Below are 12,213 nucleotides of genomic sequence, written 5' to 3' on the forward strand. Positions count from 1 at the left end.
GTACATTATTATAATTTTTTAGGGACGACCTCAAAGCAGTTCCCCAGTTTTAGCTAACATCCGCATTTGGCTAACTAGCTAATGCAGCTATTATGATGTAGCTAAGGAGAATGCAGAAATAATTTTGTTTAGCTTGCTACCTACCATAAACTCGCATTGTTGAATAGTTTGCATGGCTAATGGTTACTGTGATGTTTACGGTAAGTTGGAGCTGCAGAGCAAAAATGCCACGTTGCCCGCCTCAACGAAATGTAAGGAAGACAAGGATGTCATGTAAATTGAAACAGTTGATGTACATATTATGCCAATTGAAATCTTGTCGCAGTGCCTCTGCTTAAACTTTCGTCAATGAGAATAGGCTCTTAGCATGGGGATGGCATGTTAGCGTTAGTGCTAGCCTTAGCTCAAGTTGAATTAGAGGCTGCTGTCGTATAGCCTATCGTGAGTTGAGCTGGTCACTGCAGAGCTGTCTCCTTTAAGGGGTCTTCCATAACAGAGGAAGCGTGTTCCAACATGTAGGACATTCCAGACCACAGCTCCTCTAGATTTACAGTTTTCTCTTCAACACCTCTGACACTTTCATCATGCATGGCACGGCACCGCCTTCCTCCAACACTCCTCCATTCCTTTCCTACTATCTCTCTACCATCACATTCAAACTGTAAACGCATATGCCATTCATATCAATGCCCTGAAAACAAAAAATACTCTTGATGTAGGTCACAACCTTTGCCATGGAGCCTCAAGCAGTGGAAAGAACCAACTGAAAAATAACTTGTGCAGGTTCTAGAACACCAGTGACATATGAAAAAGTTACTCCAATCACACTTCAACTCAGTAAACTGTAGGGATTAATATTCTTCAGAAAATCACCCAAGTTTCAATACCGGGAATAATTCATATTTATCCACATTGTCCCGGGAAATACTGCAAAAATCCGAAGTGTCCATTTAAAGTGTTTAAAACCAAGATACTGTATGGTCACTATGCCAGGGTTCTCCCCAAATAAGAGGGGTGCTGTGCCACTATGTAAAGATTTCAGAGCAAATTAAACTGATATTTAGTAATGATAGAGTAACTATCTTTGATCGCCAATGACATTGTTGTGAATTGCGAAACAGACCATTCATCCATTTTGAACATTATGTTCCTCAATTCAGTGCATTTCAGCAGTAGGCTATCCCGACACAGAGCGCGCTCAAGATGCACAGAGCGTCCCCCAAGTATAGTGTTGACGAATCATACACATTTTGTAACGGCAGTAACAAAAGTCAAATGACCAAAGTTGCTATAACTTCCATCAAAGAATGACAGAATATCTCCTATATTTGGCAAAATCGGGTTGATTGTTATACATATAGCAGATCAGTTTAAATAGTGGAAATAGATTAAATATCAAGGTATCTTAACCTGTTTTAAAAATATCCATATCTACTCTCATACCGTTTATCGATCACATATTCTCTACTGAAGCTCTCATATGGGCAGCAAGTACGAGACAGCGCAGAGAAGCGGGGGAAATGTTATATAGCTATTTTGACATGCATTGGCAAGAGACATGCTTTGATAATGCAACCTATGGATTACAGAATAAAATTAGGAATTGTCATGCGAGACAGGATTTTGGGTTTCAGTGGGATTGGGACTGGATAGGAAAATAGCCTAGGCTTTAGGACAGGAAAATATAGAATTTTCTCTCATGCCTCTATGAATTGTTAACAGACTTCATTGTCTGTGACAGAGATGCCTATGTAGTGAATTCTGCATAGGCTTATCAAATTTGTGACTGTCTGCAGTCACAATAACAGCTCAAAGAGGCATATGTTATTTTACAGGCTATATGGTTTCCTGTAGGGTTTATTAACTGCATTCAGGTCACGTGTGCAGTCCGGCAGTGTCAATTATGAGTGTACTTTGAATTTATGGCGACTTTGTATGAAGTAAATCCTCTAGGCTAAAGGCTACCATGCGACAGCCTATTTGGATAATGTGCTATTTAGAGAACAAATGATAATCGGTCGAGCCGATATATCGGGCCGATATTGGCCTTTTCTAGTCTATTGGCTACCGGTCCTTCTTTATCGGCTTTGCCGATAGTCCCTCTACATAGCAAAACTGCTGCTAGGCCAGCCGCAACTTACCGCCTGAGCCACGAGCACTGCACAATGCCGAGGAATGTCTAACTGGGAAAATCAGCAGCAGCAAGCAGCAAGATAAATCATTCTCCAACAGAAAGTTGCAGTATTGAGAAATGCATGAATTGACACAGTGGCCAAAATCTAACTCCTGTTGCAAATATTAGTTTAGTTCATTCACTAATAATAAGGCTTGTGTTGACGTGCCCGGACATGCATGGAATAAGCTAGATAGCTAGCTAGCTAAGCAGATAGCTATGTGCCCTGTTAGCAAAGATTATGATAACTAACCCTTTCATCTGTGGCGTTAGATAGCTATCTATATTAGCTACTATGCTAGCAAGCTGGCTAGATAAACATGGTTCTAATATATCAGATAGGAGCTAATAGCCAACGTAGTTAACTAACGTTAGCGGGTTATCATTTTGAACATGCACCATTTCCGGCAATGAGCCATCTGACTTGCGGTGTAATGTTAGCTATTTACTGGTGTGCTGATCTGACCAACCACAATCATATCCGTAAATTGACAGTTAATAGTTGGATTAGATTATTGTCATAATAGAGAAAGAAGGAACTGTTTTAAAATGCCTAAATAAAGGTTGGCAATAGGTGTAGCTACTTAAGAATCTTCCTGCATGCTTATGGACCAAAAAAGCTGTAGATCAGCAGGTGTGTGTACCTTCTCACTTCGCAAACTATGGGAAGATTTGAGTCATTCAGACAGAACATGCATCGTTGTGTCATCTTTTTTCCTACCATCGCTCTCCTTGTTAGATATTATGCCCATTTATGGCTTGATAAGAAAATGCCATCGCTATTGAACTAGTTCTCATAGTAAACAGCAGTAAGTGATATGAGCGATGGAGAGAGATGTGAGGAGATGTGAAAGGGAGCGGAGTTACAGCTTAGCTCTATCCCATCGTAGCAGCAGGATCAAGTTACAACCTGCAATTTCTTGACAGATAGCTGAACTAGCCAATTGAATTGTTTAGAATTTCATCCTGGCAGCTGAGCTGTTAAGAGAAGCGTCCTGACAGCTGAAAAAATATATATTTTTCCTAGTCAAAGATAATTAGAAAAAATACTCGTTTCATAAGCATCCGTGATCACTAGTGATGCACCGATATGACATTTTTGGCCAATACCGATATCTGTTATTTTCCTTACCAAAAAAAAAAAACGATACCAATTACCGATATTTAACATTTTTGTAGCCTTTTAAGGATTCTAGTACAGTTAAATAGTTAACACACACACATGGACGCAGCGGTCTAAGGCACTGCATCTCAGTGCAAGAGGCATCACTACAGGGTCTGGGTCGAATCCAAGCTGTATCACATCCGGCCAAGATTGGGCATCCCATAGGGTGGCGCACAATTGGCCCAGCGTTGTTCGTGTTTGGCCGGGGTAAACCGTCATTGTAAATAAGAATTTGTTCTTAATTGACTTCCCTAGTTAAATAAAGGTTATTTTGTTAGCATTTACGTATGTCCCCATTACCAGTAAAACATAATCAAAACCTATTTATTTCACTTACTTGCTGTGCTGTTTTGTTGTTAATTTGTTCAGTCGTTTCATTCTCAACTAGGATTTCATCATACATGTCAAGCAGTGAAGTTTCAGCTGTCTGTCCTTGGCCTCTCTTCCTCGGTGCGCACTGTCACAGTGTCCGTTTCCATCTTGTCCAGCTGTATATGTAACATTTCACGTAAACCCTGTTTCTTGTCTGCATCAATGTAGCGGTCCTTGTACATAGCATCAAGCTTGGTGGTGGCACAGTAAAGAGAGAATGCCACCGAACCGCTTGTTCACAGCCTGTGTCGCCAGTTTTGTTGAGCAGGCGTTTCAATGCCATAAGAGGGTATCACGTCTGCTGCAGGCGCAAATTATGAGCTTACGAGTCAGTTGTTCGAATGGAGCTAGCTAGTGTGTTCATGTTTCCAAGTTTCCAACATGTTCTCAAATGCCATTGAAATGGCAGCAGCGGTAGGACAACCAGCACATTCATGAGCGTGAAATACGACTTTCCTCAGTACTAAATCCTCAACAACCCACTGTGCTGTCAGACTCAGCATGCTCATGGGGCTCATATCGTGACGCTAATAGCAGTGACGCTATTACTGTGTAACTCCAGTAGGGCAATATCTGAAAAATAGCGCAGTTGGTAACGTCAGTGTGTACCGGTGCTCGACCAGTCGGCGAAAGCCAACATCACCCATGACAGAGAAAGGTTGATTGTCAAGGGCAATGAATTATATTATCTTGGCGTTAATGGTTTTCGCCTTTGAGTTGTCTCGCTGAAATGTTCTTACTCTTTCAAATGACTGCTCGACTTGTTGACTGCTCGATCCACACAGCAGACATTGTGGGCTAGGTTAGGAATGCTGTGTTGCACGTGTAGCGGCAGATTTTACGCGGTGTCATTACGTCATGTACCTACGTTATATAAGTATGCATGTCAGCTTTGACATCGGTTTTGGCGCATCGGCGCTAAACTAGACATCGGGCCGATGTCGATGTTGGCATTTTATCTAATATCGTCCGATTCCGATATCTTCACAGATATAGCGTGCATCCCTAGTGATCACACATCACGATCACAAATCAAATCATGAAATTACTTTGGACCCATAGATGTTCTTCTTTATCCTCAAACTAACAGCAGTGCCTATATGATGTCCTTCCATATAGGCGTGACATGCGGGAGTGGTGCTTCTTTGCAAATGTTGTTGATCAGTAGGATAATATTAAGTCCCAAATGGAGGACAAACAGATTGTTTGTCATCTGTAGCACCATAGACTCCACTGATCACCCAAAACAAGCTCAATAACTCAATGCATGCACACACTCCTATTGAATATGCATTCACCTGTATTGTGAATAGGCCTATGCCATCTTCATTTACCCAGTTTATCAAGACATTTACCATTCAAATTAAATGATTGCCATTTTGTTGTTATGTATTATTGGCCATCAGCCTCCTTGACACCCAAAAATCGGCATTGGTCCTAAATAATCCAGAATGGTCGCTTTCTAGTGTTTGTTTTTTTTGCTAATCTACTGCTGACATGTTGTGCATTTTGAGGAATTGCATTAGTGCCATATTGGGAGAAAATGTAATTTCTCAGGTCTTGTCATTTTATTTTTTCAGGAAATGTGAAGAGAGTTCCCGGGAATGTCCTGGGATTCCGGTTAAACATGTTAATTCATAGTAAACTGTGTGATAACTAAAGCAGTGGTGAAAAACACTTAAACTGGGTCAACACTTCCTTGATAGAGACGTATGACTTTGCCCTTATAAACCTAATCTGTGAGAACGCAGTGTGTGTGTGCGGTGTGTGTGTGCGTGCCCTAACCCGACCCTGAGATAACGTTAGTGCACTCTGCGCTGATTGACACAGCTTGCCAAGACCTGAGCTTTCCTTCGCCCTTGGCTTCTAGTTGGCATGAGAGTCCGGTAACCTTCACCACTAGTGTCCACAGTGGTCACCACACGCACACACACACAGGCCAATTAAAAGTCATGCAGACTGAGACCTGTGTCTCAGAGAGTGGCATGCCTGCCCAATGAACACCCAAGACCTTAGGGGTAACAGATGGCCTGGGAAAATAATGCAGTGTGTGTGTGTGTTTGTGTGAGTGTGTCAGTCAGTCCTCTTCCCTGCGCCCTGTTGCAGGGGTGAGAATTGGAAATGGTGTCACTCTTCCGGTCACATAGAATGCCAACAGTAAAAACAACAAGAATTCCACCTTATCATTGTTCCTATTCTCTCCGACCTATTCATTCATACTGCTATCTCCTTTTCTTTGGAATCTTAAACTACAAAAACACATTAAAAAAACATAACTTCCTGCCTGAGACATCACATGAAAACGAAGATGCTGGTGCTTGACGTTGACTTGGCAGAGTCATCAGACAAACTCGGAGAGTATATGTTATTCTGATTAGTATTTGACTCACCCTCTACATAAAGATGTCTGGTTCAGCTACCATGATGCTGCTTCCTCTATATCATTCATCATCTGATCTGTCTTTAGTATCACAAACAGCAGACAAGAGGAAGCATTGTACCTGGTCATCTGGAACTGGTGCTATGTGTGTTTATGAGAGAAAACAGTGCAGCTCAGTAACAAGACTTGGCTTGATACAGACACAGAGAGCGACACAGTCTTAACACGACTTAACAGTGGAGGGAAGCTGGCAAAGAGGATCAGATTAAATATTTCCTGCCTATTTGATATTGTAGCCACTTTAATACATTAACAAGAGCAGGGGAGATCACTTTACCTTGGGTTATATGTTACATCAAAAGGGTTACGCCACAATTTTGGAAAGCATCAGTGATTTTAACCAATTATGAGGAGGCATTGACTACTAATTGTCAACTAATTGTTTGATGTCATTGGAATCACTTATCTTCCTGTATCTTTGTGCCATTTTCACAGTATGTTGATGTTGGGGTGGTGCTGGACATCATGAATATGAAGTTGACATGTTTTAAAATGTCCCTATAATACCAGATATATCACCTGTAGAAAGTATGACATTTGCATATAAATTATTTGTGAAGCATATATGTCAGCCTTATAAAGGGTTTATGAAGCCTTTACGCCTTGTAAATTATATATTGTGACCTCTGACAAATATTACCGATAATCCCAATTCAGATGTGTGACTTCCAATAAGGTTAATATCCAAAGCATGCAGACAGAGGCTGGTTATTATTCTCTCACGAGGGGATCAGACTGAGCCAAAACAGGTACTGAGAAAAAGAGAAAATCAAATCTTCAAAGTTCAAACAGCAGTCTGGTGGGCCTTTCACCCTACTGGCTGGCATGGCTATTGGTCTACAGTAGGTTTGATTTATCCCCATTCCTGTTGAGCACACACACACACGCACGCAAACACACACACACACTCGCACACACGCACGCACGCACGCACGCACGCACGCACGCACACACACACACACACACACACACACACACACACACACACACACACACACACACACACACACACACACACACACACACACACACACACACACACACACACACGATGAGCCATCTAACAACTTCTCACTACTCTATTTTAACCTACTTCCCAAGTCACTCAGTCACACACACATCACTGTGAACACATTGTGGGTGATGAATATACAGGGGGATTTCACACTAATTATAAAAGTACAAAGATACCATACAGACACTTTAAAAGGACTGTCGTCAAATCTATTTTACACTCCTAATCAAACGCATTATATTTATGACTTCAAAGTGAGTTCTAATTTCCAATAAATAAACCAGGAGGGGGATAAATGGGGATCACTTTTAGCGTGTCAGCCAAGACACATATAAACATCTGCATAAATTAAAAGAGCGCCTATAAAAGGAACGTTTATAGTCTAAGTTTATAGTCACGCTTTGAGAGGTTTTGGCATTACTTTTTTAAATGGCTCTTTGTGGAGCAGAGAGAGAGGAGAGAGAGAGAGGGGCCCACGGGGGTAAGATAAGCTCTGGGGCTGACCTTAATAAATACTTAATCGCTGCCCATTTTGTTCATTCATACTAAGGAATTAAGTAACAGGGAGCAAACAAGTTAAACAACAGGATTGGCATTATAAAAATTCACTCCCAGGTCCTTTTAAAATGCAAGTTACCATGGAACTTATGAAGAAAGGAGGGGGTGACATGACAGTGAATAAAACAACCTACAGGGAGAGAAGCCTTCTTTTCTCTTCCGAGGTCCCTGAGCTAGTCTTTCTATACATCCCTTTTCATACACCTAGTGGCTTCTATGTCTCTCTGTCCTCTCTTTCCCTGTCTTCTCCAGTTTGTCGACTTCAACAGGTATGGTTAGACAGTGGAAAAGTGCAGAAGAGGCTGAACTTTTCTATGATGAGAGAAGAAGAGAGTAGAGTAGACAAAGATGAATAGAGAGACAGAGAGGGAAAGACAGAGCGAGATGAAGAGACGGAGAGAGAGAAACAAAGACAGAGACATGGGAGATGAAGAGAGGGAGAGAGAAAGAGACAGAAACATGAGAGATGAAGACAGAGAGAGAGAAACAGAGACATGAGAGATAGAGAGAGGGAGAGAGAGAAACAGAGACAAAGATATGAGAGATGGAGAGAGAAAAGGAGAGAAAGTAGAAAGTTAGCAGCCAAACCATCTTCGGAAGAGCCAACAGCTGCCCCCCCTCTCCCTCCCCCTCCCTCCCCACGCTCCCCCTCCCTCTCTCCCCCTCTCCCTATTTCTCTCCCTCCTCCTCTCTCACCCGCTCTATTTCTCTCCCTCTCCGCTGCAGTCCGGAGATCACACTCTATTTCTAGCCCTGCACCAGAGAGAGTCAACAACAGCACCCGGTACATGTGGCCTATCACCCTATTTACCCTGGATGAGGCTCAACCCACCAGTCATACACATACCATGGAACACCAACCTGACACACACACTTACACACACACACACACACATCCGTACCAACCATAGGAAATATCACAGGGAAACAACAAGAAAGAGATATCACCTCACCAACTAAACCTTACAACCTGTAAAAGTAGACATGTTAACCATTTCCTTAAAAAAAAATTGGTCAGCAGATGAAAGGACAGGTTTTATGGTAATACCATAATAACATGGTAATATCAAAACAGGATATCCATTTGTGTTTCATGATATAGATGTTTTCATCTCAAATTATGGTCTCAAACAAACATTAATACACATTATACATTTCATTGTTCAAGAGTAATTTTCATACATACCCACCACAACCATTATCACTGTTATCAACACCATGAGACTACAGAGTGAGTTAGTGGTTATTGTTACTACTACAGTGTGGCCCACTATAACCAACGTACTATTCAGTGTTAAAATGGAACCTACATTAGTGTGTGAAGAAGAAGAACCAGAACCCACCACCAGTTAGACTAGAGAATCCTACTAGGAAAGCAAAGGGGCCGGTCAGACAGGCATTCATTCCGTCCCTTTGCTTTGCATCCAGAGGGAGAGAAAGTGAGACCACCACCACCAGACCAGACGGAGTAGTTTAATATGGGTGAAGGAGGATGGAGGAGGACGACAGGGGGGAGATTCCCTGGACCGGAGAGTGGCTCCACCAGGGGGGCCACTACCACCACCTCCCTTCCTACCTGACTGATGCAATGCCTGGCTCTGGCATGGGACCACCGCGGCGGGTATGGCCACGTGAACTCTGGTCGTCAGGGCTGCTGGTTTAGATCCACCTGGAACTGAGCTGGCCTGGCCCTGGCTGGACCGTGCTGCACTATCCAGGCCACCGTGGGTGCCATGGGGTTGGGGCATGGAACCCGCGATGCGCTGCTTCATCTCCGAAGACAACAGACGGCCTTTGTGCATCCACTCCTGCATCTTGTTGACGGTGACTCCATGGGGCTTGGCAGAGCCTCCCCGGTCCCATGCGCTCATCTCTCCATCTCGCCTGCTGTTACCACCCTGCTGGGTGTCTGCGTTGTCGGACGACCCAGTGAGGCTGTTGACCGAGCCACTACTCTCGTTCAACTTGAAGTCTTCACCGGTGTCTTGAAGCAGGTCGTCGCTGCTCGTGCCACCATCGTAGCTGGCCTGTTTCTCAAACGGGTCAGAGGCTCCAACAGCCTGTGGCCTACTTGCTATATCCCCATTCTCACAGGCCCCAACAACAGCAGGGCTTTGGGAACCGAGGGCCTGGACGCAGGGCGCATTGTGCGCACCACTGCGGTATTTGATAGCTCTGTCACTAGTGGAACGCATTAAGGGAGGCCCAATCCTGCTAGCAGATAGATTCACGAGGCTCTTGCTAATGAAATTATTTTTGAGACTTGGATCCCCACGGTTTCCACTCAGCAGGCACAACAGGATGGAGTCTGTGTCAGACACCTGTTGGACACTGTGCTCTCCCGACGACCAAGCATCACTGTCCACGTGCTTGATGGACAACCGTGAGCACATGCTGTCCCGAGAGTGACTGGAGGAACTTGCCTGATCTATAAAACCGTTGACACTGACCTGACCATCAAAACTAATATCATGCATGGTGTTTATAAGAAGGTAATACGCCTCTTTCAACTGGCTCCGTAGTCTGTCTGTCTCTTGCGCACTGTCGCTGATGACTTGCCCTTTTGGAACATCTTTTCCCGACTCTATGGCTTCTATTTTATCAGAGCTTTTTCTATCATTCGGACCTAATGACTCAGATACATAAAAGGGAAGAATTACATTATCATAATAATCATCATCCTCGCTATCTAGAGAGTAGTGTCGGAGTGTTCCTTCTCTTGCGCATATGAAATGGGAGGCCACGTTAACGTCGCATATCTCCAATTCAGTGGGGAAAAATGTCGGGCTCTGCAAATGGGTCACCCTAATGTTGTCCCCTGTAAATTCAGGCGAGCTCCCGTAACTCTCTATGTTTCTAATCACAATGTTTTCCTCGGTGTAATTACTGTCCGGATGATGCGCACACGGGATACCCGGCGGACACATTTGCGTCCCGTTAGTTGTAACATTTGTTTTCAATATTTGGTTGTGGCCAGGATGCACGTTTGCCGTAAACTTTAAATCATTTATAGACCTCTGCCCGTTGTCTGCCTTGTAGTTGTACACAGTTTGATGGCAGGAGTCGTCTGGCTGCCCGTGGCTTACTCGAGTCTTTAGATCTTTGTCAAAGCAGACATTTGTTCCATTATTCTTTGAAGCAGGATAGTGGCCATTTGTCATTTTAACTACCCCATCTGGCCTTCTGTGGTATATAATGTGATTATTAGGACTATTGCTCCCAAACCCTATTGAATCCCCTGCGCTATACTGTCGCGGAATGGGGACAAAGTGTTTTCTCTGTTCGTGCGGTCTCCCTATGTGTCCTTGTTGTAATTGTCCAGAGAAGTAGCCGGGCCCTTGTTTATGGATTCTGATCATCTCGTCTCTATCGTTCCCCTCGTACTGAGTTGCTCTTTGAAGTGAGACCCCCAAGAGTTCCTCATTTACTCGACCCCTAATCCCGGAGCACCCGCTACCCTGATTGTCCCCTGGCCCCCGGCTAGTGTTTATGTGCATGTTAGCTGAAGCCTCGTACTGCTGGGGAAACTCACTCGTCTCAACAACTCCTACCGTGCTCTGCTCTTGATCTAATCCAACCTTGTTTACTACAATGCCGTTAATGTAACTATCGTTACCTCTCATGATGTTGTCTGTCAGACAATGCACCTCTGCGAACATTACTACTGGACGAGTTTGGCCGTCTGGGTTTTGAGAAACTTTTCCTTTACCTGCTCTGCCCCCATTAGTCGCAGCGCCGTATCCACCAGCCGGCGTCCCTTTCTTAGATTTCTTCCCCCGAAGTTTTGCTAATAAATTCCTCCGCAGAGGATCAGCCATTCCTTCCTTTCCACCGGTGTTTCTCCAGTTTCAGCACACGCTCTCAGATGGGTAGAGATCGAGTTTGAGATCCCTTTCTGCGGACAAAACTCGCCGGGCGTGCAGAGTCCTCCCCATTCTCCACTGTCACGTCAAAACTGTCCACCTCGGCCTCACTGACTGGCTTTAGCTAGTTAGCTCACTTGCTCAACTGCGCCTCTCTCTTCTCTCTCCGGCCCCTTCTCTCTGCGCTCTCCGACCCCCTTCCTCTCTGCGCTTGCTGTTCAAATATTTGGAATATTTTCTGGCGGGGGTGATAGGCGCATTGCGCAAACTCGTACGCAAGCAGTATAATATTTAGCTGCCTGCTACATTATAGAACTTCACGACAATATGTTAAGAATTTGTCAACATATGGCTGCGTTTACACAGGCAGCCCAATTCTGATATTTTTTTCTCACTATTTGGTCTTTTGACCAAACAGATCAGCTCTGAATAAGAGCTTGTGCTGTGAAAAGATCTGATGTGATTGGTCAAAAGACCAATTAGTGGAAAAAATATCAGAATTGGGCTGCCTTTGTAAACGCAGCCTAGTATGCCACTGACACAACATGTGCCATTGTATCCTAGAGGCAACATGTGACAGATTAGTAAATCACTGGTTACATTCCAGTGAAGCTATAAACGCATGAA

General features: G+C 43.8%; 1 protein-coding gene across 3 annotated transcripts in view; it reads right to left on the reverse strand.

Annotated features, from left to right (window-relative positions):
- LOC139541494 (rho GTPase-activating protein SYDE2-like) overlaps positions 1-11,817 on the reverse strand; it is an 85,671-nt gene extending 73,854 nt beyond the window's left edge. Inside the window, exon 1 of one of the 3 annotated variants that reach the window (XM_071346186.1) lies at positions 9,300-11,817. In XM_071346186.1, the coding sequence (XP_071202287.1) occupies positions 9,300-11,541 (2,242 nt within the window). In that variant the 5' untranslated portion in view covers positions 11,542-11,817. The remainder of the gene's footprint in view (positions 1-9,299) is intronic. The other 2 variants (XM_071346185.1, XM_071346187.1) reach the window with 2 other exon arrangements.
- Between the last annotated feature and the right edge of the window lie 396 nt (positions 11,818-12,213).

This window comes from Salvelinus alpinus, chromosome 16 (assembly GCF_045679555.1).
Source record: "Salvelinus alpinus chromosome 16, SLU_Salpinus.1, whole genome shotgun sequence".
Classification (NCBI taxonomy): Eukaryota; Metazoa; Chordata; class Actinopteri; order Salmoniformes; family Salmonidae; genus Salvelinus; species Salvelinus alpinus.